This window comes from Antennarius striatus, chromosome 22 (assembly GCF_040054535.1).
Source record: "Antennarius striatus isolate MH-2024 chromosome 22, ASM4005453v1, whole genome shotgun sequence".
Taxonomy (NCBI): Eukaryota; Metazoa; Chordata; class Actinopteri; order Lophiiformes; family Antennariidae; genus Antennarius; species Antennarius striatus.
The window spans coordinates 2,362,921-2,389,790 of record NC_090797.1 but is presented as its reverse complement, the minus strand read 5'-3'; the positions used below and the strand labels follow the sequence as shown (position 1 = coordinate 2,389,790).

General features: G+C 46.5%; 1 protein-coding gene across 2 annotated transcripts in view; it reads left to right on the top strand.

Moving 5' to 3' along the window:
* foxp2 (forkhead box P2) overlaps positions 1–26,870 on the top strand; it is an 83,415-nt gene that overhangs the window by 9,772 nt on the left and 46,773 nt on the right. For both annotated transcript variants that reach the window (XM_068307108.1, XM_068307107.1), the window contains exon 4: positions 26,119–26,305. In XM_068307108.1, the coding sequence (XP_068163209.1) occupies positions 26,126–26,305 (180 nt within the window). In that variant the 5' untranslated portion in view covers positions 26,119–26,125. The remainder of the gene's footprint in view (positions 1–26,118; positions 26,306–26,870) is intronic.

The following is a 26,870-nucleotide window of genomic DNA, read 5'->3' as shown; positions in this document are numbered from 1 at the left end:
CTGACGGTTCTCCGTGGGAGTGGGCGAACAGCGGGAACCTCCACGGGTCTTTACCCAGGGCGCTGGGGGCAGCCGAGGGGGTGGCAGCAGAAATCAAAGGGACGGGGAATCGTTCCCCCCAGCGCGGTCCCCTTTTGTCTGCCTGATTTGGGATTGGTGGAGAAGGTGAAAACCGTGGGGGTGGATGGAGATCCCCCCCCCCTACCCCTACCCTAATCTTTATCCTCCATTAACCCCGGTGCTCCTTGAGATCAGGGCCACTGGTCAATCCCCCATTCACCGCCGCCCGGAATATTTTAAAGTTAAGAACCCTGGTTTAGCAAAAAAAAGTCTTAGTCATCAAAGGTTCCCTCTCTTCCTTCCCTTTCCCTCTCGCTCTCCATGCACACTTCCCTCTTGTGGGACGCTGCTTTAACTCCACACTTCGGCACAGGAAGTTCAAAGTTCCCCAACTTCCTGTATTCTGATTTAACGACGCTTGAAGGCTGACTGAGCGGACGGACCAACGACGTCCCACCATTCGCCAAATCCCTCTATCTCGTTTCGGATTGACATCTTTTAAAGGAAATATTTTAAATGAGCATTCCCGATATTTTTTTTCTTACTTCCTGCTGAACTTAAATCCTGAATTCAATCCACATCTACAAACGTCGGCTGTCCTTTAGACGTGTTCATGGCGTGAAAACGAAACCACCGACTGATAAAAAGAAGGGAAAAATAAACGAGGGAGACGATGATGAAGGCTTGAGGAGAGAGAGAGAGAACGCCTGGGGAGTGTTTGTCCAGAGTTGACAGTTTCCATGAGAACCTATTGATCCTCCTGGCTTCACCTCATTCTTCCACTGCTTATCTTTTTTTGCAATTATTGTTTGAAACACTGGATCCTCATGATCGTCATCAGAGTGGGGGGGGGGCGTCAACATACTTTGGGGCCCAATCTATAGACTCCTCACACTAAAGATGACCGATAAGTCCAGAAACGAGTGATTGCGAGCGTTGGCCACCTTTGTTTTTTTTCTCGACCGAACGAGTTGGAATTCAGAGTTTCGCGTGTTATTCTCTCCCCCCCCCCCCCTGATTTAATTGGAGAAACCTTTCGGGGGCGGAAGCTGGGGGGCTCTTGTGGCATCTCTCCAAGAGCCTGAGATTATTGTGAAATCCAACCCGGGGCAGGTATGACATCAGAGCGGCCTGACACCGGTTTGAACTCCTCATTTCAGGTGGGAAGAATTACCAATGGCTTCGCTGGCAGGTGATCGTGTCCAATGAATCGGTCGCACACGGTCGCACATTCTTCCCCCCGCCGTCTAAATGCTGATTGTCTTGACAGATTGAACTCTTGTGTTATCACCAAACTGTCAAGCGGCCTCATTTTTTAGCCGGCACACGTAGTGCACAGTTTACGTTAGCCTTTCGCCGTCCAACGTTGCCACTGACAGAAACCCGCCGATGATCCGTCGAGATGTTTCCAAAATAAAAGCGTTGCGTTAATACCGTCACATATGGAATATCAGTTTCTGGGAAACACATCTTTTGCATTCCTAGGAACGATGGGATTGGGTTTCTGTTGTTTTATTTCCAGAGTGTGACTCAGAAAACGATCAAGCAGAGCACCGAGGCGCTGATATATCTATTTTTTCCGTCTAAATTGTTGTAAATTCAATCTAGTCTTTCCTGTGAACGAGAAACGTCTCGGATAAAGGTGAAAATTTACTCGTTACTTTTTATTTTCATCTTGAAAATGTGACTTTTTCCACAGATATTCATTGAAAGTAAATTCCAAGGAGTGGCCAAAAACTTCCAGAATCGCTGTAAAGGTGCATCTTATCCTTATCTTGCGTGCGTCTTCAATGAAACACACCCGTTGTGGGTTCATTTTGAATATTTCCTGCTTGTCGTATAGAAATTAACTTTATGAGAGTGAAAAATTTTAACTTCCTGTGACGAAATAAGATGCAAATGCTGGTAAATTACATGATTTGTTCTGTCCGAAGCTCAGAATCCCACCTTAAAATAAATAAAAAAATGTTGCTACCTGGTCAGGCTTGAAACGGTTAGAAAACTGTGGGACACACACACACACACACACACACACACACACACACACACACACACACACACACACACACACACACAGCATGCTGGATTTGGGTCACAGAGCTGACAGACAGTGGAATGTGAATGTGTGTATGTTGACAAACTCCACTGCACTCTGAATGGGGTTTGTGATTACACCTCATCATGCGTGCCGTACAGGTCCTATCCCCGCCCCCCCCCCCCCCCATCCTTCTCCCTCTCTCTCTCTCTCCCTCTCTCTCCCCCCTCCCTCTCTCGCCACAATGCCTCATGGGCAATCATGTGGTCACACTACCTGACTCCTCGCTGTGCAGGAGTGCAGTTGACAAAAACAGCCCGAGGCCCTTCATGTGGAAAAGATTCAGTCGGCACACAGCATACACTCCCCCCACCACCTCACCTCCCTCCCCACTTTTCTCCTTCTGTCCTGCCACACCACTCCTCACTTTCTCCCACCGAACAACCGAAGCCTTTCTCCTTTCCTCTGCTCACCTGTGAAGCAAAACGTCTGTTTGCGTATGCCTGCGACGGCGGCGCGTTTCTCGCCGATCCTTCCCTTTCGCCTCCTGCAACTCTGTCAGTGGAGCTGCTCTCCTCATGTCATGTAACACAAAGCCAGCGGTCGGCCAGCTCCCAGCTGTCAGTCAGCTTCGTGGTCCTGGTGGTCCTGGCCCGTCGAGCTGCTCACCTGCCTTTATTGGACAAGACCTGCTCCACACTACCCAGGCAGAACAGCTTGTCTGCCTCGCTTTTCTCCCCCCGCACTCGTTCGCTTTGTTATTGTCCATTTCTATCACTCATTCCATCCGTCTCCTGCACATCCTCGGGTATTTTTTTACCCACCTCCATCAGCCATTCCTCTCCCTCTTGTCTGGAACGATTTTATTCCTTTTTGTTTCTGCTCTTCTTCTCTTTCTTCCGCCGTCGTTGTCGATCTTGTTAATCGTCGGTCTCAAAAGTTTTTAACGTTCTCCGAAAGCATCGTGTTGTCGAGAAATTAACCGTAACACACATGCACGTAAACAGACACGCGCTGTCAATTGGACAGCGCCAAAGATGTCGGCTACGTCGAGGAGTGGTAGAAGCAGCAGGAAGATACCTCCTATGACTCAGGAGTTCCACAAGTTTGAATGTTTTTTGAGGAGGATGCCCTCTTTAAAGTTGGATCGGAGGGCCTGCAGTTATATTTTCAGTCTGCGATACACACCAAAACCAAAACTTTATAACGCGAAGGACACTAATTTTTTTGCCCTGGAAGCCATACTTAACCAGATAGCTTTCACAGACGTTCAGAAAAAGTCTTTTAAGAAAAGTTATTAACTCACGAACAGCCATAGTTAATCGTGATCACTTTGCTTTTTTAAGAAAAATTCACGCTCTCTTTCGTCTGAACTGAATTCCACTTTTCTTTTCAGAAGTTTCTTACAAGCCGGCATCAGTCAGTCCAATTCAAACAACCTTTTTTTTTTTTTTCTTGGCATGACTTATTAGCCAGGCTACTTAGCATATCGGTTAAATGCGAGGAACGACTCTTTGTGGCCGCGACCTTTTTCAGACAGCCGTCTGCTGAATGATCCCTTAGTTTCGGGACGCTCGCGAGGCTCCAGAGCCGAGAACGCCTGCATTCTTACTTCCACCTGGTTTTATATAAACTCCCTTGTATTTGCCGTGGTCCCATTCTGCTCCGTAAAGTGGTATAGGTGACATGGTAATACATTCGCATTGTGCCGGGTGATAAATACCCTCCAGGTCTGCCTCACTCTGCTGGTTCCCAATGTGTCCGAACAGCGCCGGCATTGTCAAAGGCACGGGGGTCATTCAGAACTCAGCCTCCCTCCCCTTCTGCCTTTTGTTGAATATTTCTGCGCGGGTGATAGCTTTCTCATTTATTTAGTGAATAGTCAGTGGGTGAAGAAGAAGAAGAAGAAAAAAGACTTTTACATTATGGAAATGATGGAATGGGTTATAATCTCCCACATATTCATCACGGCAGACATTGGACCCCTTGTGATACCGTCCTCCATTTGGCTATTGTTCCGCTTCTCTTTCCCCTCAATGGGCGAAGCAGGCTTTAATCCTGTCTCCTTTTTTTGGAATGACAATGTTTACCAGCTATCATTCAATAAGGAGTCAGGAGCGTGACACACATCCCTCAGTCGGTACAGGATGGTTGAATGCGCCTGCAGCAGATACAGGAAAAAAAAAGAAAAGGAACAGGCATTGTTAGGCCAGCGCGAGTCGTACCCCGTCTGCAAAAACCCGCTAAAACTTTTCACCTGACTTGCATATATTCACCGTGTGCATTATAGTTGCAGAACACCCCCCCACCCACCCAGAACAGGCCTTTGGAGTTCACCCGACCGTGCAACGAACTCTCAAACTTCATTTCTAGCAGTGCTTTTCACGCAAAACCTGCAGCCCAAAGTGAAACAACACTGACATGGCGATGCTGGGTAATTATTACCTGTAAGTAGGGATTAGGGCTGGGCATGTTGACAGTAAATTGGCTCTTAGAACATGTGCTTAACACACCTTTGTGTGTCTCTGATGCATTCTTGCAAAAAAAAGTGAAGGCATTCCCTTCACATCCCTCCCCCCATAATACAGTTCACATGTAAATATGTATTTTCAAAGGATGCACGAGTGAAAAGAAGGACATGTAGGGAAGCTAAGATGCTAGCAAGACTTTATCTCACCCCCCCCCCCTAATTGTTTTCCCTTCAAAGTCTTGACAACATTGGGGGATTAGTGCCATAGCTGCCAACAAGAATAGATAGAATAGTGTTTCTACTATTGTGTCATGTACCCCCCACCACAACCCTACCCCACCCCACCCTATGCTATGCTAGTCTTACCTCCTGCACGTCTTGCCTGATTGGAAAAAAAAAGAAAACAATCGCAGCGACCCCCCCCCCCACCACTACCACCACCCACATCCTGACGTGCAGTCAGTCAAATGGTTTGTAAGACGTTTAATTACCAAATGGTATAATCGTTATTCATCTCATCATTAGATTTATGATATTAAGTGAATTGCGTCCCCTGGGCCCCCTCCCCCCCCATCCACGTTTCACAGATCAATAGATTTAGATGAAGCTTGAAGGGGGTGGTGGGCAGTTAAAAACACTTGATTGGGACACATGTGTAGTTGTGTGTGTGTGTGTGCGTGTCGCGATGCACGGCGGCGATAGCCGCTCATTTATTTACGCAATTAGCTTTTATAAAGGTTTAATCATGCTCATTTCCAGGAAAGACGGGCGCGTCACTTCTTTAATGGATTGGCGGCTCTTGTGGTTTATTTTGATAGTGAAAGGACGTGAAACAATGGGCAAGGTTACGGCAAACCATGCACACACTTCCCATCGGCGGAGTGCTTGTGTTTGCACTTTGAGACACTTTGTTAGCATGGTGCATTGTTGGAAAAATCACTGCGGCGACTGCTAATGCGAGCGTGTTGTTGCACCGTTCAGGCCCCTGGTGGTCCTGCAGCTTGATATCGCCTGTATTCCCAATGTGAATATGGCTGAGTGGCGATCGGGGACTCCAGCTGCTATTCAGTGCAGCCGGCACTACCGGCCCGAGTTAATTGTCCATTATCTACTATTATCTAAGCTCTACGCCCCCCCCAACTCTCTCTCTCCCCCCTCCCTCTCTCTTTTATTCTCCCTCACTCATGATTCTAGCCATCACCACCCCGTTCCACTCGCTTCAATATGCTGCACCCATATATATATATTTTTTTGTTCTTCCCACTCGAGCAACCTCATTCCAGTGTCGAAGCCAAGTCCCGGCAACCGAGTTCAAACAGTAATAACCATTCCCTTTGTTCCTGAGGTACCTCAAACATCACATTTCTGCTCTTATTTCTCCCAGGATGCACTGGTGTCAAAATGTTCCCACTCGGATTTGAAGATGATTTCTGTAGGAAAAGATGCAAAAGCGTGTCAACGCTCGCAGCGACGCCTCTGTCATCCCGCCGCTTAGTCGGATCAGCCGATCGATTGATTGATCGATCAATCGATCAATTGATCCCCTGATGGGTTTGAGGAGTCCTCAGAATTTTCACTTGATGGCACTGTTTTCCTTTTTGCTTCAGCTGAAGCAACAGGGTATGTTTTATGTATGCTGGGCACAACGGCTGTGCCACAGATATGTACCCCCCCTTCTGTCCCTATGGGCACCTGGAAACCAGCAGAAACGGCAATAAAAAAGAAAGCGCTATACAATTTTTTAAAAAAAAGAAGAAAATCTTTACACTTCATCGGCACGGTTACCGCGCCGTCGTCCATTAATATTTTGTGTTTTTTGAGATATTTTTATTCTCCTACTTTTTATCCTAACTGTTTTCCGCATCTTAGATTTTGCGCCGTCTCGTAAAAACGGCACGTATTTTTTAAAGATTCTGTCATTATTCAGCCTTTTAAAATTAATTAAATTCCATTCCCTCCTGTGCTTCCAGGCATTGCTTTAATAATTGCATCAACAAGATTATACATACTATAAAGCCTGGAGTGTTCCAGCAGCTCATGTTAATCCACTCCTTTCTCTCATCTACGACTTGATATAGTCTGATCCTCACCTGCATTTAGTCTGCATCAGGATAATAGACCTCACGCAGTCGGTCATGCATTTTAAAAGGTTGTAATTTTAGTTTGGAAATAAATAAAAGTGTAAAGATGAACTCAAATGGACAATTGGTCATCCTCCGTCCATTACCTCTGCTTCCTGCAGGCGTCGGAGGTGTGTGGGGGGTGTGGGTGTGTGGGGGTCGGGCGTGTAATCAGGGTTTAAATAGGCGTTGGATGGATGGATTTGAGGTGCGGCGCGTTGGGGATGAAGATCATATTAAGTGTGATGGCTCAGCATTAGGAAGCGTTGGTCCACTGGCCGCCGCGCCCGTAAAGACGCCATTCATCACGGAGAAAAATAACCGCGGCTTGTATTTCAGCATCGTGCGCATCATAAATAAAGGTGCGCCACGTTTATAATTGAGACCCCAGCGTTGGGTTGGTGGTGGTGGGGGGGGGGAACCCGGCTGGAGATGAGAAATGGAAATCTGTGTACTGGTAAATAGATAATCACACAAAAGTAATTGAGGTTTTCAAACCCCAATCTAAGCTGCCAGCGTGAGCTCGTTTGCATGTTAATCACGTCGGTGATTTCCCTTCATCACAGGGAAGTCCGCGCGCACTTCCATAACCAGCTTTTAATTGCATTTAAAATGTCACAGAGGTGGAACACATGTAATTTAGCCAGAACTGTGTCCAAATTAATGGGTACCACTGAGACGCTCCATTGGACAGGGTTGGAAATGAGAGAGGCCGTCCATTGTTTGGGTCTTTATTAGAGATGCCTCGGCGTTACCGGGTCGCCGCCGCGATAACGTCATCACCGTTTCCTGAAGAGTGTGTCGAGATGAAGAGATGGGTATCCGACAAAGCAACCCGTGAGTTGAAGAAAAAAAACAAAAAATAAATAAATTAACGTTTAATAAAGAAAAAGAAAAAAGGTGGAAGAGGAAACATCAAAGAAAGAGAGAGAGAGAGAAGTGTTCGGGGTTTGAAACGGAAAAAAAAAAAAAGGGACGAGGGGGACGCTTGATTTCCTTTCATCACCAGGTGTTCTCCTTGCGCGTAAATGACCGAGATGATGTTTCCATAACGGTTTTAGGACCCTCCGGAGAGGGGCGACCTGCAAAATAGACCTATTTAATTTTTCATAGCGGAGGGCCATCAGGAGCAATAAGCCAATATGCCTTCTTCTTCTTCTCTCCCGCCCCCCCTCCCACCTCCATTCATTTCCAGATGCCTTCGCTGTGTCGAAGCCTCCCCCCCCCTTCCATCTTTTTTTTTTTTTTTTTTCCCAAAAAGAAAAAGTTCTGTCAAGACCTACATGAAAGGAAGGAACTGTTGAAATGTTAATTTTACCATCTGCTGTCGAGGCCTGCTACTTTTTTCTATGCCCATGCGTGTGTGTGTGTGTGTGTGTGTGTGTGTGTGTGTGTGTGTGTGTGTGTGTGTACAATGTCTCTCCCCCCCCCCTGTCTCCTTAATTCCCAGTAGTTCTGTTCTGTTTCATTAATGCGCTGCTATTTTGGCTGTTTGAAGTCACGGGGTCTCGGTGAGCGTTGGCTTTGACTGGCTGGAAAACGCAACGCCACATGGCGGGATGGTGGAGGCTGTCCATTAGCTTTCCTGTTTAAAAGCCCCCCCCCCCCGGTCCCTCCCGGTAACCCCGTTTCTTCCACCAGTCCCCAGGCTCCAGTTATGCTTCCGTGCCCACCTCCAGTACCGTCTGTCAGTCCGTTTTGCTGACTTCAGCGTGCCCTCGCTCGCTCTCCTTCCGGATTGCGCTCCTCTTCAGGGACCTATTTAGTGTGTTTATCTTAATGCTGAGGATTTTAATCACTCGTTTACAAGACCCCCAGCTCCTTTATCTAATCATAGACCCCCCCCAAACACACTTTCCCACCTCTCAGCACACATTATTGTCAGTTTTCCTGTAAGCTCAATAAACCCCAAGCAAATTCAAGACAGGAATGAAATTCTTGACAACTGTGTTTCTCCATCTCCATACTTGTTGTTTTTTTTTTAACATACTGTCTTCCCATCACAAAAAGTTGACACTTTTAAAAGCCAAAAAAAAAAAAAGTATATTGCCAAGTTTACTGTGAAGATTTTTGCCAAATGGATAGATTCCATTGTGAGATTTGATAGTTGGCAATTAGGGTGAGACATCCTGTGTGCAGAGTTGCTTAGCATTTTCCTTGGCCGGGACCGGATTGTTTAGTCTGCTCTCATTGTGAGCTGTTTCTGAGCTGCAGTTGACGGTTGTTTGCAGAGTGCTGGGGGAAAATGTGAGAGGGGCCAGTGCCTTTCTCTATTTATTTATTTTCCCCGTCCTTGGAGCTGGAATCTGATTTGTGTTCATGTTTCTCTATTCTCTCTGAACGGTTTTTAAGTGTGGCTGCTGAAATCTAGACTCTGTATGACCTCACTGCGCGGCCTGTGTTTCATTAATGACCAGCCCTGTGGTTTGGGGAGAGGAATATTTTTCATATGACACCGCCTTGCATTAGTGCGGAGCAGCAGCAGCTGCACAACCACAAAACCATCCAATTTTGTGGCTTTGAAAGGTGTGAAAAGTTCAGCTCCCTATAGCAAGCATTGCATTTATAATTACGCTCAGCGTATGCAAGGGTTGGTGTGTATGTGTCAAGGAACGGAACTACCCAAGACTCGTAAAAAAAAAATAAAATGAAAAAAAAAAAGTCACCTGCTAATGAAACATTTGTCTTTCATTCTCCTTTGCAACTTACTAAGGTAAACAGATGCGTTTCAGAGTTTTACACGCTTGATGGGCTTCGCCTTGGAGAAGCAAGAAAGAGCGACTGCATTTGACAGCAGGATTCCTTTTCTAACGTATATATTCACTCATATATTTAGACCTTAGAATCCATAAAACACGCGAGACTTTTTCCTCTTTCTTCAAGTGCCACATCTGGACTGAGAGGTACTTCTTTCGCGGATTGATTGTTTTCCCAGACTTCGCTGCAAGCGACTCTTCGTGAAGCCACGCAATTGACTAAGAAGCGTACAACAATTCACAGACACACGTCTCCAGCCTCTACACCCCTCTCCTTATGAGAAAAAAAAAAAGAAAAAGCCCAGACACTAGACCACTGTAACTGTTTTGTACCTTGCAGGATATCAAATAACCAAAAGGAAACCCCAGATTTGTCCCTTCCCCAAAAAAACAAAGAGCCCTTGTCTTGCCGCCCTTCTCTTCACTTTCCATTTAAACCAAACGGTACGGTCAACGCAACACAACAAATACGACTTCTTAAATAGGTAAAATAGCAAGCGTTCCAATCCTAATCATTATGGGGGGGGGCCCTGTAGTCCAGGCTGTGCTAAGAATTGTCATTTTGAAGGCAGAGGGTGGAACAAGGGGGAGATTTAGGTTAGTCACCGAGGCTCAGGGAGAGTGAACAAAGAAGATTACCTAATAGTCCTGCTATGTGTTTGGAGTGGAGCCTTCTGTTTGTTTGGGGAGGTTTGGGATGGATGTGCAGGGAGATGCCTCGCAGGCATCCGACGGGCACTTCCAAGTCGTCACAAAACGTCCCCTTCGCCATCCGTCTTTGGCTGACGTCGACCGACTCCGACGAGGGCAAAAGACAAACTTAATGATGCGTCCCAAATTTGCAAACTGTTGCAAATGTTGCCTGTGAGTTCAATTGGGTGCAATTTGCCCAAATTTAAAAGTCACATCAAGCCAAGTTTGACAACTTGACAACCCGGCTCCAGCTCCACACGCCATACTCGGGTGCCTCGTTTGTTGTGCGATCGCTAATGAGTCTGTTTCCCACGGCTTGTGTTTGTTTGTAAGTAGCACCTTTGCACGTCAACGCTAAGAATAAAGTTGTATACGATGATTACGACGTAAACTAATTCACAGTTGTGGCACAAACGTCGTGAACTCGTTGCGGAAGCCGTTAATTACATCCAAGGAGTGCGTGAAACAAACAAAAACAGCGAGTTATTAAGTTTGATCTTCCGTCAGAAAACAAACTTGTGCTGGCCTCTTTATAAAGAAACACAAGATAATTTATATCTGCTGCTAACTAGAGGTAACTGTTGATGAATTTCTTTCTTGTAATTGCTGCAACTTGCAGTCGCCCTTCCCCCTGAGATTCTTGAACAAACAGTTACGACTCCCCGATTCTCTGAAATCCCCGCCAGCCGTTTCTGTTTTGACAAATTATACATCTAGTCCCATTTTCAAAGTCATCAGCAATCGCTTTTTTTTTTACCACTCAGAGCAGCGAACACGGACAGCTTTTAAAGGTAGCGAGTATGTCTGATAAGTGGCTCAATCCTTGTACTAAAGCATTTTTTACTGAGGGTTTAATAGCTACTGTATAATGAATTATAATGTATTCTCTCCAATTGCAAATGTCCTCTAATACAGCCCTTCTGTTGGAGCAAAAAAAAAAAAAAAGTCCATCTGAATGTTATTGTGACCAGCTTTTATAGAATACAAATCAATTGCATGATTTTTAAGTAGTTAGACTCGTACCTTTGTTGCGGATTTCTCTCAATGTCAAATGGAAAACGGCGCTTGCGTTTTCTGCGACGGCCAAACAATTTGGAGGAGACATCATGGTCAGTTCCAAGTCAACTGCATGTTTTATTGTACAATACAAACTGCTCATCTGAACATTTCAGCCTAGTTTGAGCTCATTGAAAAGCAATAGGCTTATGAGTCATCGCGCTGTTCCAATTTAATGGAACATACCTTTCAATGACAGCGTGCACCGGCACATCATCAAAGTGAAACTTCCAAAGTTCCGCTTAACTTGTTGCTGAAATAGTTTCTCGTTTTCAAGAAAATTGCGGTGCGCCGAGCCCGGAGAAGTGTATCAGGGGATCTTCCCTGAAGGAAAAATTGCCACTTGCATACTTGTCTTGGACACATAGTGAAGTCTTCGCCCACTCCAGGGGAACATGTGCTGTTTAGGAAGATATAAAGGAGTAATTTTATTACTTGGTACATCTCCCCTCTGAAGCCATTTCATTTCTCCTTTCAGCCTCCACAGAAGCCTTTATTTGATCTCATTCCGGAGTGGTGGCCGCCTCAAACCGGTCGGACTCCGTTTATTTTCATTTGGAAAACACATTTAGCGTTTGGAGGATGGAAGCAGACTCCTGATGGGGAAAAGACCGAGGCGATGTTAATGTCCTCCTCCTGCGGTGGTGGTGGTGGTGGTGGTGGGGGGGAATATCCACTGGCCAGACTTAATAATTTGTTCCTGTGGCTTCTTTTGTGTAATCAAGAGAAATCTCGTCCAATTGGAGTCTTTTCCAGGTCACAAATATTTCCTTGCAAATGAGTGTTAACTTTGAATGTGTGCAGTGAAAGTGATACAGCTGGATACCCTTTGCTTTCTGCTTTGAAACTGCAGATCTTTGGAAAAGTGTGCCGTTTATTGGGTAGCCCACTTAGACAGGCCAGCTGTAGCCGGTCATTTGAGAGGAAGACGTCCTCATAAACTCTTTTAAGTGGGCATAACACCCAAAATTAACCCCCCCGATATCCTGACACCCGTCCTGAGACTCTACATCTCTGAATAATGACTAACTCCTGAACTGATGCAGCTGTTTGTGCCCAGATCTAGTCCAATAGAGTTGTTTTGGAGCTCTGGTAGTCTCACTCACCTAAAAAGTTCCTTCTCTACATCTTGCCTGTCTCAGTTTCTTTTTTGTGAGTGGGAGTGGGGGGGGGGGTATCACAGCCTCCACTGGGCTCAGTTCCACACAATGAATTACCTCCAGATGTAATTCCTACCCCCCCCCCCCCATTCCTGCCCTTCGCCCTCAAATTAGTGGCTAGTAAAAATTAGTTTTGAATTAGCTGTGGTGCGGAGAAGAAGAGTTTGAAGTATCCATAAAAATGAGTTTGTTATTCTTTCTTGGGACGCAGTTTTTCTGAAATAATTCACTTTTTGGGGTGTTGGGTGTTTTTAGTCATGGATGGATCGCCACCAGGACGGAGACGATTTCCCCAAACTTCCTTTTTTTGCTGGAAGTCTTCCTCATCTTTGCGTTCGTGGGATACCTCAGATCTTTTTCGCCCGTTGTTGTTGTTGCACAGCGTTTAAAGGGTGTTGTTCTCCTTTGACTACCACTGGAGCATGTCTTGCTTCCAGTCAAGTGTGTCTTCAACGGTCTTGGGAAGGACCGTATCTTTGGCACAGTCCTGCCATCCCGAGACGGTCCGGATCATTTTCATAAATGGGGGATTTAGATGAATCTCCAACAGGAAGTTCGAAAGCGTGAAGACTGTAGTATCTCCTTTTTTTTCAAGCCTCTCCTTCATCTTAATGACACGACTAGGAACATTAAAAACCAGAGTCTCGGTAGCGCATACTTTCCTCTACGAAGGACTACCCTAACTGTATGATAATATCTACCGCTGTGAGAAAAGGGAAGTCGTCCTCCGTGCTCGACTCTTTTCATCTAATTCCAATCTGCTGTATAACAGGTAAACTGCTGTGAGCCGCGCTTGCTTGTTTAAATTTAACCGGCTCGGCCGAGACCTTTGATTTCTCCAACTCGTTTAATTCAAATGCGCTTTTTTGAGTAAAGAGAAAAGCCTTTTCTTCTTTTCTTTTTTTTTTATTTTAGGTATCGGAGGCAGCTGTGGCGGTGGGAAAATAAAGAGTCGCATGAGGGCCAATTTAGCCTCGAGCCTCGAGTGTCTTGTCACCAAGTCTAGCGGCGCCTTTGTTTTCGAGAGGTCTGGTCAGCTTGAACTGTCTGACTTCTGTCGCTTCGATCTTTTTTTATTTTTCATGCTGTAATGTATACTTTAATTCCCCCGCCCGCCTGCTGTCTGCGTGGTGGCGGCGGCGGCAGAAGCAGCTGGAGGGGGGCGGGGGGAGGCGCAGGTATCATTAAGCCTTGGAGAGCCACTGGCGGAACGCCGCTGTGTGTTAGACGTGGCTCCTCGCGGCGCGTGTTGATATTTCCAGGTCCAGTGAAAGTACAGACTGGTTTATTTTCAAAGGCGACCGGGTTCGGACCCCCCCTTTATCCACCCACCACCACCCCCCACTCCACCTCCCTGACGCCCTGATATTGAGTCAAGAAAGACTCTCTCAGGGATGTCCTGTTGGGCGTCTCGCCAAAGTGGAAGTCAGACTCCCGAAAGAAAGGCAGCGAGGCCCTCCATTCAAACACATCTTTATTTGTCTTTGTGCACACAAAACGCAGTCCTTATCCTTAATAAAGACGCTATCCCACCCCCCCACCCCCACCCTTCAAGGCACCAACCGCTCATCTAGAAACGTATATTCCCCGCAGCTTTTCCCGCGCAACAAATAAAATGTGTTATTGTCGCGTTTGCATCCATCCGGCCCCCTCTCTACATCCTTTCTCTGTCCTCATTTACGCCATGAAATGCATATGCAAATGCATTTGGACATCGTCATTATCAGCCACTTAATAGGTATTTCATTAGGGATTTTCTGAATGCGAGGCACAAGGCAAGTTGCCATGGATACCCACCGGTGCTTAAGTACAGTATATTAAAACGGTGCTGCCTTTCAGCCACTTATATAATAACCAGCCTGTAATGGTCTGTGCTCTTCTGGCCAGAAGCGACGCGTCATGTGATCAGTGTCGCCATTCTGACTTTTTGTTTATTTATTTGTTTGTTTATTGTGCTTGTGCAACATTAGCAGCCAACAGGAAGTGCATTATAGGTAAAGCTTTTGTGAGGATGCAGGGAAGTCAAACGGGGGGGGGGGGGGGGAAACGTTATTAACGCTGTTTGAGCTTCGGCAAACAGTCGGGGGAAAAAAAGAAAAGAAAACAAGAAGTCGTTTTCTGCCTCCTCTATTTTTGTCTTTGTCTTTCGCGCTTCCATCCATTTGTGTGTGTTCAAAAGGTCACGCATGTATTAATTTGAACTTTTTTTTTTTTTTTTTTTATCACAAGTTTTGTCGTTGAAGGGTTAATAGAGTTTGGAGGAGTGGGGTGGAGAGGGGGGGGGGTGTGGGGTCACGTGATGGAGGCTGGACCAATCGGAGGCGTTCGGTACTGACATCAGGAAGCTCCTCGGTGACGGGCGCTTGACTTTGTCTAATGCCCCCGGGGGGCAACGCACTTCACCGGGGCTTTAATTGAAAATTAATAGTTAGAGCGTGCGTGTGTGTGTGTGTGTGTGTGTGTGTGTGTGTGTGTGTGTGTGATCAGGGAGATGGGAAGCATCATCAGCCCTCGTCGTCATGTACAGATCCGCCGCTCTACCCCTCCCTCCTCCCGCCCCGCTGCCAGTGTTAGTAACCAGCTGCTGCCACCATCACCCCTCCCCACGGTGCTCGCCGTGTACCCCCCTCCACCACACACACACACACACACACACACACACACACACACACACACCCCTGCTGCCACCACATCAAGATGCTGGTAGGCCCGTTCGTCTCCGTTGACCTTGGCAGCAGAAAAGCAGAGAGAAGAAGAGAATAAACACCTGAAGGGAGGGGGGCACACAGTTGTCACAGATGTGTAGGAATACCCCCCCTCTCCCCTTGTGAAGCGAGTGTTTTGAGGGGCCGGGGGCCTCTTGTTTGTCTTTTCCAGGGAGGCGCTCTGAGTAGTTTATTAAAGGGGTTGAAGGAGCCTCAAGCGCCGAGAGAGAGAAACGAGAAAAATTAGCGGCGTAATGCGGACGCTTAGAGCAATTAACAGCAGTTGTTTCATGCTGGCCCCCGTTTGCCTGCCCCCTTTTTCTTCCCCGGCTTTCCTCCCTCGCTCCCTGCCACCACTTGTTTAGTGTTTACCTCCGACGCCAGAATGAAAGCGGTCTCCAAATAATGATATCACGAGACGGAAACACGCTCTGGCTGAGCCGGGGGTGTCGGGGATGGGGGGGGACTGCAAGTTCAAGTAGTCGGGGAGGGGGTGGTGGGGTGGGGGGTTACACCTCCTAAATAAATCCATCATTCTTGCCCGGAGTGCAAAAAAACACAAGTTTCTGCCCTCCCCGTAACCCCGTGTTGTGGCTTCCTGTACGCCTGCAAGTGCGTATAAATCTGAATTTAATTTGGGGGGGGGGGGGGGGTTGGAAACTGAAGGGGGGGGTGTCTGCCAGACATCAGCAGCGTGTTTGTGTGTGATTCTTTTCTATGTGGCACAAAATTTAAACAAAAACACCAACAAAGAGGAGCCCTCTTGTTTTAGACGTGGCCGAGAGAGAGAGCTGGTGGCAGATGGACCGGGCCCTCTGCATCTGCTGGGGGGTGGGGGGGTGAGGACTGGGGGGGGGGGGGGCAGGCTTTGTGCTTCCTTTCTCTCCTGGGGAAGACGGAGCCTTTCTTCTTGCCAGTAGATTCCTGTCTGTTGGAGCGACGGAGGAAAACATCTGTGGCATGTGAGGAGGAGAGAGAGAAAGAGAGGAGGGGAATTAATAAACACAGAAATGACAGAAAGGATTTGCAAACAGCATCGGAGATAATTGTTCCGGCTCGTTGGCCTGTTGTGTTGTTTACAGCTGTGGTGGGGTGGGGGACACACACACACACACACACACGTGTTGATCCATCACATCCGGCGACTGCGGTTCCAATTCGGAGGAAAAAAAAAAAGGAACTAGATGATCAGGAAAGACAAAAAATAGACGTGTTAAACATCTGTAGACACGTTTGGCTTTTTAGCCAGTGGTAAACCCAGATTTGTAATATTCTGACAGGAGGGGGGCTGTTTTGTTTTTTTAATTAAAACCCACACCAGTGTGTGTGTGTGTGTGTGTGTGTGTGTTAAAAGTTTGTCCAGGTGTGTGTCGGTCAAATCCTAGAATTAAAATCCTTAGAATTAAAATCCTTAGAATAAAAGTGGGTTTCATGTGAGGGTCTTTTTTTTTCCTCCTGGGATGGGGGGGGCTCCTTGCATCTGAACCTTTGTGCCCCCCCCCTCCTCCTCCTGTCAGACTCGACTACAAAACACTTCTTCTGAACACCACACACACACACACACACACACACACACACACACCATTCCTTTGCCGCTTCTCGCCACCCTCCGCCCCCTTCTCCCAGCTGCCCCCCTCCTCCACCCCCCCACACACACCCACCCACCGATCAAGCCACTGGTTTTTTTGTGTACTATTGGTCCTCGGGCGTCAAAACAATCCAGCGGGGGCCGCGGCGGCTCGTTTTAATTACGCGCTAACGGAACGGCGGACCGGGCGGAGCTGCGCTCCCGGACGCGCGAAACGGAAACGCTTCTCCGGTGATGCTCCTGACGGAACCGGCGGGCTCCTCCACTTTTTTAAAATCTTTTTACTTCACTTTTGACTCTCCATGGGACACCCCCCCACCACCCACCCCCTCCAACAAACACACACACTCCTCATCTCGTGATTTACTCTGAGAATACTTCTTCAAATGCTTCTTACCGAGGAGAGTGGATTTTTAAAGGTAGGTCTTCTTTTTTTTTTTTTTTTACCCCGTACCCCCTCTCCCTCCATCCGCCTCCTGGTTGTTCATCACTTTGTTGAATGGCGTGATTCTTGCTGCTTCGTGTGTGTGTGTGTGTGTTACGCGTGGATCCGTTGTGGCTCTAATCGTTTTTAAGAGCGCAAAACGCTGCCGGAGCTCGACCGCTCAGTCCTCCACTAGTCCCGTTCACACTCTTTCCACACACACACACACACATACACACACACACACACACACACACTTTAGAATGCACACAATCTGATGCTGTAAAGAAAAGCACCGACCCACGTACCTCCGCGCGTAAAAATGCGCCGCGTTTTTTTTGCGCCGTCCTCCAGCGCCGCTCCGTTCCCCTCTCGTCTCCGCGACGCCGGGCGCATAAAGGGAAGTAGAGAGGCAGTCCAGCAGGGTGTGTGTGTGTGTGTGTGTGTGTGAGACAAGTGTGTGTGTATGTGTGTGCGCACTTGAGAGAGAGAAGCAGATGGGAAAGCGAGCTTCCTGGTTCGCGTTCAGCCGCGACGCGCGGACGGAGCCGGCGACGCGTCCTGCGTGGAGCCTCGGCGCTCTCTGTGTGAAGAGCCCCCCCCCCCCCCCCACACACACACACACACACACACACACTCACTCACACACATGCAAGACCCACCCACCCAAACACACACTCACACACTTTCAACCGAAATATCCCCCCCCAAAAAAGCTAAATTTTCTTTCTTTTACTGTCAGAAAAAGTCAAATAAAAACATGAATTCCATGTTTTTTTTACTGGTTATTGGATTAAAAAACATCAAAAGTCATAAATTAGCGCGTCTCTCGTTTCTGATAGAACCAGGAGTGACTGTGATGTATTTCATCTGCGACGCGCCTAAAAAGAAAAATGACGGGCTAATTATTTCCAGTGGAGTCTCACACACACACACACACACACACACACACACACACACACACACACACACACACACACACACACACACACACACACACACACACACACACACACACTCCGCTGCCCCCCCCACTTCTTCCTCTCTTTACCTTCTCCCCCCCCCCATGCTGAAGTCTCCCCTATCGGGGGGCCTTGCGTGTCTGACCCCCACACTGGGGGTGGAGGTGTGTGTGTGTGTGTGAGTGTGGGGGGGGGGCGGTCGGTAATTGCCCCGGTGACAACTGGAAATGATAGAATAATTGTCAGGAGGGGCGTCTGGGCTTTCTTTTTTTAATGGGGCGAGGGGTGATTTAAGTATGCATGAATGGCGCGGAGGCGGTGAGAGAGGAAGAGGAGGAAGAAGGAGAAGAAGAAGTGGGGGGGGGGGACGCGGGGCGGGGGCTGGGTGGCGGTTGGCGGGGTGGCGGCTTGTTTATGATGCCGTCCCCCATAAACACGGCTGGAGTGATGACACAGATAGTGTTGCCTCTCCGCGGGGGTGACACAAGTCGACGCGCCGCCGCCGCTGCCAGACGACCCTCGGCGGGTCTGCACTCGGGTCACGTTGCGTGGTCGCTCCTCAACCCCCCAGGTATGGAAGAAAAAAAAAGTCCATCCATCCATCCATCATCCATCATCCATCCATCCCGTGTCATCCGTGCTCGTGGGTCCAGGCTTATTGGATGTGTGTGAGTGTGTGTGTATGTGGTTGTGTCCCCCCCTCACCTTCCTCACCCCCCACCCCCACCTCACCGGATCGTCCCACAGCCTCTTGTTAATCAGCTGCTTAATTATCTCTGATGAATTGCTCGGCGTGTGTGCGCGCACGCCTCTCTTGTTTGCGTGCTTTTTATGTGTGTGTGTGTGTGTGTGTGAGTGTGTGTGTGTGTGCGCGCGCCGTCGCGAACACCCCCCCACACACACACACAATTTCACGTGTCGTTTGTTGTTGTTGTTGTTGTTGTTGTTGTTTACAGGTAATTTTGCTCCATAATTGATCATTATGATAAAGAAAGTCGCGCCACTTCCTGCCTCACCTGTCAGGAGCATCGATTACGCGCGCTTTTTTAAATTTTATTTAATCTATTAAAATTATTATTTTTAGTCCCAAGTTTGTTTCCGTCCGAACTGATCTGGAGCGTGTGTGTGTGTGTGTGTGTGTGTGTGTGTGTGTGTGTGTGTGTGTGTGTGTGTGTGTGTGTGTGTGTGTGTTTTGAAGGTGAAGCACTAATTATCTTTATCAAAAGCAAGTGGGATGATTTGTTGACTTAAATATTGATGAGGAGCGCGGCGGCATCGCATTGGTCCGATTGTGAGCACATGATTAACATTTCATAGAGCTTTTGTGCAGGAATGTGAAAAAGGGACTCCTCTTCATAATTTAATACCCTAATGCATAATGAGCTGTGTGATTAGTTCACATGCAGGATTGGCCCAAACTCCATTTACATTGTTCTCCAGAGTCTGGGAAATATAATAGCTGCTTTAAAGCAATAAAATTAAATGCTGCACATTTTAAAATTTCAGCTTTTTCCAAAAAAAAAAAATCCCCCTTGGTAATTTTTATTTTCATTGTTTGTCTTCCATCTTCTTATATATCCATATATATATATATATACGTATTTTTATTTTTAAAGCCCGTGGAGAGTAGAACACATGTTTACCCACATGTTTTATTTAGAAATGCACCACCGGCCAATTAGCAGCAGCTCCGGCGTTTATTTGTTTTTGAAAGTTTAACCAATCACTTTGTTATGCTAATTGTGATGTAATTTAATTTGAGTTCCCGTAATGATGATGCCGCTATTATCCACATAAATGATGCAGTTAAGCAGCGACGCCTCATTTGCATGTGCTTGAAGAAGAGGGGGGGGTGGTGGGGGAGAGAAGGGAGAGAGGAGAGGAGGGAGGCTGGAAGGAAGCCGGCTTTCATTTGCCCACCTCTGGTTCCCCTCCTGCCCCCTTTGGGGGCTTTTTGAACGAACGCCGACCAGCAGAACTTTCATCCCAGGTTTCTCCGACAAAGAGGCCGTTATTTATTCCCTAACAGCGGAGTAGCGTAATCTGGAGATTATTAAAGGAAATAAAAAGCAATAAATCTATGAGAAACACACACACACACACACTTATATGTCATTATTAGATGCTTTTAACATGAGGAGGAAACGTGGTGAGGGGGGGGATGGGGGGGGGTGGACGTCTTGAATTTAATATCTCACATCAGCGTGTTTTAATCTGTTGATCCCGTCTCCAGCTGCAGCTCGGATGTGGATCGACTTGTCGGATGTATTTTTTTAAAAAAACACAATCCCCCCCCCCCACATCTATTCCTTTTTTTTTTGTTTTTGTTCCCGGAGAGTTTTAAAGCGATGGATGGAGAGACGTCCCGTTTATCTATAAAAAAAAAAAATCCTCCTGTAGAAAGGTCCCCCCCCACCCCCCATGCTTCTAATTGGTTACATAAATCTTGTCTGGTATGAATGAAGAATGTTTCGCTTGTTGTCAACTGCAATCCTGGCTCTTATTTACCAATTCATTAAGATCTATCGATGCAGGACGGCTGGAGGGGAATGACGACATCAATCAGAGCCGGAGACGTAATGGCCCCTAATCAACCAGGAATAACTGGAAACGTCACCATGAGCTATGTCCCCCCCACCCCCCCACCCACCCGCTGTCCCGCCGAGCCACCCCCCGAGCGAGGGCTCGAGCCGGGGCCGGGTCCGGGGGTCCGTAATTAGCCCTTCTGATCTCCGTCGGCGAAGGAGGTGCGGCAGGAGTGGAAATTATTCCCGTTTCTTTTCTTTTTTTTCTTCTTTCTCTTCAATTCAGAAAAGGAATAAAAATAAAAAGAAGAAGAAGCTCTTATTCCGAGAGGGTGAGGTCTATAAATACAGTCGAGTCGGAAAGCAACGCGCCTCCTCTGCTTCCCGCTAAAGATGATTGGACGAGACGACGAGGCCTCCCCCTCTTTATAGGTCAATTAGCCTTGATTAGGTGGGCAGAGTTAATTAATGGAATTGGCGAATATGCAAATGAGAGACGGGCTCGATCGGCTTTCGTCAGCCCCCCGGATGGAAGGGGGGTGGGGGGCTTGTAAACGATATGGGACGAGTCTAAACGTGGGAGAAATCTGCCTCTCTCCTCCTCTTCCTCTTCATGTGAGAGGGGGGGGTGACACCTTCAGCCGCCAAGACCCCCCCCCCCACTTTTAAAAAATGTTTCACTTTTTTTTTTATCACCGTGCCGGCGTCGTATAGTCGTCATCCGATGTGGAGTTTTTAATATTTTATAATAAATAAAGCATCACCTCCTCCTGCGTGTTATTCTAAGGAGACATTGTGCAGTTATACAGTCAAACACACCCTTATTCCTGTACACACACACACACACACACACACACACACACACACACACACACACACACACACACACACACACTCGTCGTTTATCTTATTCCGTATCATCTCCTTATTGTAAATAGAAGAGAATTAAGTTCTGAACACTCTGTGTTCGAATGTGTTCCATCACAGGAACTGAGCGTTTATTGTCCGCTCAAATGAAGGATTGAAACCCGAGTGAGATTTTCCTCCAGTCGGGGGGGCGCGTCGGACACCAGATAACCACATTTGATTCCTCTGCTTTGAATAATATTAATCCTGGAAAAGGCAAAGTCCATTATTCATCTTCTCCTCCTTTCATTTCTTTTTTTTTTTCCCGCTCCTCCTGATGTTGTAAATATGATTTCTTCAGCCCCCTTTCTTTCCGCCCAAAAGCAATCTTTATACACCGGTGAAACACTTTTGAAATTCCTCTATCTGAAAGCAGAAACCATTACCATACACAGGTTTATAAGAGGTAGTCATTAATGCTCTTTTATGGTAGCCCTTTAGTGCCAAAGAGGAAGCTTTTAATTCTAAGGCATGGCAGCCTGGCTCGCCTTCCTTAATCCGGGGGACTGGGTTTTGTCGAACGAGGCTTTCCAAGTCTTCTTTTTTTTTTTCCCCCCATCTCCTACTCCAAACTCGCTCCTGAAGCCAAAAGCTGCAATAAACCGGAATAAAACAAACAAAAAAAAACACACACACACAAAACACGATTAGGACCAAATATGACGCCTTCAGGACGACCCGAAGAAGTTCCTTCAAACTTTTCTCCCTCGGATTTAATTCATCATTTTTAAACCTTTTTTCTTTTTCTTTTTTTTCAGTCAGCACATACGTGGCATTTTTGATTTATTAAGCAATTTGAAGTAGGGAATATGTGCCCCCCCCCTTTTTTTTTTTCCCCCAGTTACTTCTTTATTTTGTATGCGGACTAACTTATGGCAATGATGAATTAATTTCACTCAAGCACAGAATCTATGATTATTTTAAATGGTAACCGTATCTCCACTTGATCGCGGCGCCGTGAGGAGTCAGCAGACTGTGAAATGTAATTTCTATTTTTTTTTTTTCCTCCTTCTTTTATTATAATTATTATTTTGATCTCACACCAAACCAAAAGAATGTGAAGTGATAATGAATGAATGGACGCCACCGATTGACCGGTCACTCCTTTTTTGTTTTAATCCGAATGTAATGAAAAGATTTTTTGATTTTTTTTATTTATTTTTTTGCGACTCATGCATAAAAAATGAAGGAGTGGATCGTCGGCGTGTATCCCAAAAAACTAAACAAAAAAAAAAATCACACCCAAATAAAAAAAAAAAAAAGACGGGCCCAAGATTTTTAACCTAAACCAGCTTCAGTGCTAACGGTGTGACATGTGTGTTTCTGTGTGTGTGTGAGTGTGTGTGTGAGTGTGTGTGTGAGTGTGTGTGTGTCGACAGCTGTGTGTTGGCTCTAGATGGATGTCCTGTGTCATAGTGTGTGTTTACTGCGCATGATAGAGAGGCAGACAGGCCAGGTAATGAGGCTACATTAAGGGCTTTTAGAGCTCACAAACAAAGATGGAGGGCTGCTTCTTTCCCCTTTAATGATAGGTGTGTGTTTTCAGTGTGTGTGTGTGTGTGTGTGAAAGCCTCAGCTCCTTTCCTCACACCTTTGTTGTGTCATTTCTAGGGAGAAGGTGGGGGTGATATTTTCTCAATCTCGGGGGCCAAATACGTGGTGGGGACCGTTCCCGGTATTCCGAGAGAGATTAGCCCTAGCGCCGGATTTTAGCGTAAATATTTGCCCGGGCTGAAGTAAGCCGGGGTGGGAGTGAGACAAAAAAGCCGAAATCCAAGGTTCTGTGAATACCGGGGGTGTCTGCGTCTGTCGATGGCGTGGAGACTCCGCCTTAACAACCCCAACGCTGAAGCATCAACTTCCTCCCCCCGTCCTTTTCGGAGCAAATCAAACATCGGGTCGGAGTCGGACGGCAGGGCGACGCCGACCGATTCCCTGGGATGTCAAACACGAGTGTTCTGGCGGTATTAAAAGACGCCAGATCACAGGGAAGGGACCCCGTCGCCGGGGGCGACGCGGCTCCTTTTCCGACCCAGTTGGTTCCGAAACTGGGGGCTGAACCGGGGTCAGGGCTGGTATCCCTCAGGGAGAAAGGGGGCAGTCGATGCACGCGCAGATGCAGACGTACATTTAGTCACGCCCTGAGGTGCAGAGTATTGTCACTGTATCTCTGGAGTATTATGTGTGTGTAAGTGTGTGTGTGTGTGTGTGACAGTTCCATCAACGCCACAGTCGGATCCGCCGCGCGCTCGCCGCTCATCAACGGCAGACCCGGCTGTGTTTCTAATTGACATTCTAATTGGCAGATTTGAATGCGGCCCTTAGATGGCTAATTAATTTATCTCACCGCTGTCATTAAGGTTAAAGCACCATCTGATCTCTGCGAATACACTTTGCATATATCTGCATTATCATTAAGTTGCAGTCAGAACACACAGATTTTATTTTACACTTTCAGAACATTCAGATTAAAAAAGCTTTTATTGTTTGCACCTTAAATCCAAATCCCTCAGATTTTTTTTTTTCATTCTTTCATTCAATTTCTCTTAATTAAAAAAAATAAATAAATAAATTTATGACTTGACAAGATGAATGTTTTTCACACCAGACGTTAACATCGAAATTTTTATTAAAAATTAAAAATCCCTTTTTCTTTTTTTTTTTCCCCCCACCTAAGTTTGCTGAACATCTCTGGTCCGAGTCCAAAAAAAAAAGAAAAAAAAGAAAAAGAGATGCAGGCTCCATTAGAATGTTCATAAAATTGTAGTAAAGGCAATCAGACAGTCTTTCTCTGAATATTTTAAACATCCGACATGTAAAATTTATGCCTAATTTGAATACTTATTAGTCGGCTGATCTCGGCTGCATCCTTGAGTTTCTTCTGCTGAGATTCATCACCGGATTGGATGTCACATCGCGCCGGTCCTCCCCCCCCCCTTCCTCTCCCTCTCTCTCTTTTCATCTGTCAACCCCCCCCCCCATCCCTTCTCCTCCTGCACACACCTTCCCCTCTCTTTTCCTCCTCTCCATCCGGGGTGAGCGGTCCGGTGTTAAACAGGAGGCTGTTTGTTCCCAAGCGCTCCTCTTCCCTGTTTGCTTGTGTCCTGGGCAGCTGTCGCCCTGTTTGTCCCCCCCCCCCCTCCCCACAACCCCCACCAACCCGGATCCTGTTTATCCTGGAGGTGGACATCCTTTAAGACCCCGTCCTGTGTCTGCCCCATGCAAACACACACACACACACACACAAACAGGCCGAGGAACGTGCACACACTTCTATTAAAACTGTATTTACCAGCCAGAGAATACACATTATACTCAGGCTGGTGGCTGTGCTCACAAATGCACAGACACGCACACACACACACACACACACATGCATGCACACACACACACACATTTTTTAAATGTTTGTTTTTTTTAAAAAAGTTGCAAAAACTGCTTGAGAAACTTTTTCTTTCTCCTCCTTTTTAAATATTAATTGTGTTATTTTTCAAATTTTCTATTTTGCACTAAAAAAAAAAAAAAAACCTGCACCCCCCCCCCCCCAAAAAAAAAAATTGAGGCTTTTTATTAAAAACTGTAATTCCGGAGTGTTTTTTAGAGTGAATAGTCAGCCGGTGACGGCAGCGATACTCTGAAGGTAGACGGCATTAAATGTGGGGGGAAATGATGAAACATTTATTACAGGAGAGAGAGAGAGGAGGTAATATGCATAATTCATGCTGTTTTTAGCACAATCATTAGTGATATTCCTGATAGATTTTCTTCCTCTTCTTCCTCACTCCTCTTTTCTTTCCTTCCTTTCTTTCTCAAGTCGAGAAAATGCATTAAAAAACCCTTTAAAAAAAATTGCATCTCCTCATAAAATCCTGCAGCTCTCCGGCTGCAAAACTTCGATGCCAGGAGACAGAACTGCAGATTATTTTATTTTATTTTTATTCAAAAACGTGGCAAAAAAAATGAATCCACCAAGGTGTGATGAAGAATCCGACGGAACGGCCTGCGAGGCAGATTTGATTTCATGCACGACGAAGACCATCGTAGCCTTCCATCGCCGCTCCTGCATCACATGACTTAGCTCCTCCTCCTTCCTCTTCTTCTTCCTCCTCCTTCCGGCCACCAGATTTTTTAATTTTTGCACGATTACCTGCGCGTCGTTAGTCGACTTCATTCAGATGTGAACACGCTAAAAAAAATAAAAAAAAATAAAAATACAGAGCTGCAAATATTTTTTGTTTTCCTCTTCCTGTCAATAAAGCTTATTCTAACAAGTAAAAACAAAAACCCCCACTTGCATAAAAAAAACAATGCATCTTCAAAAGCCGTGTGCATAGATTTAAATTTTGAGTGGACAAAAAAAAAGAAAAAAGCGCCCCTCCCATCTGAAAAACAGCAGCGGGACGTGCATCTCTTTGTATTGCTTCATTTACACAATGAATGCATAATTGCTCCTCCTGCATCCCTCCTCCTCCTCCTCCTCTTCTTCTTTTAAATGCTTTAATTTCCAGAGGTGGTGGTAGTGATGGTGGTGGTGGGTGGGTGGTAGGGGGGTTGATAATGGAAGCATGGATGGAAAAAAGTCAGGGGGGTTGTTTTTTGCAGAGGGGGGGTGGTTGTAACCAGAAGAGCCCTAACCGGTGCCTCTTAATCACTTCTAGGTTTTAAATGATGATGATGCAGGAGTCGGCCACAGAGACAATAAGCAACAGTTCAATGAGTCAGAATGGAATGAGCATCCTGAGCAGCAGCCAATTAGAGGCCGGCGCTAGAGACGGCAGATCAAGCGCTGGCGACACCAGCAGCGAAGTAAGCACAGTCGAGCTGCTGCATCTGCAACAACAGCAGGTAAGTTGTGGTTCTCCCACCCCCGTCTCACCCTGTCTCTCTGTTACCCCCCCCCATCTCTCCTCTCTCTCTCTCTCTCTCTCTCTTCTGAGTGTCTGTTTGAGGCAGGATGCACCACAAAATAATGTTTTTCTCTGTGTGTGTGTGTGTGTGTGTGAATGAGTGTTTTATTATTAGTGTGTGGTAAAAGATGTTTGTGTTGTTGTTGTTGTTGATTTTTGTGCAGTCGACGTGTTTTTCTCTTTTTCTGACTGTTTTTGTGGCTGTTTTTATTTATTGGCGTAAACTTTTTGTGTGTGGATACTGCGGTGCCGTGTGTGTGTGTGTGTGTGTGTGTGTGTGTGTGTGTGTGTGAGCACTCCTACCCACTGGTTTGACTCGTGTGTGTGTCGTGTTGTGCTCTGGCCACCGGAGGGCGCTGCTTGTGTGAAGCCACACATTTTGCATGGATTGTGTCCTTTTTTCTTTTCTTTTTTTTTTCTAAGCACACATCTCATTTCCTCTCTCGTATTCTCCTCCATCAGAGCGATTTGTTGAGGGAGGGGGTGTGGGAGTATGGTGGTGG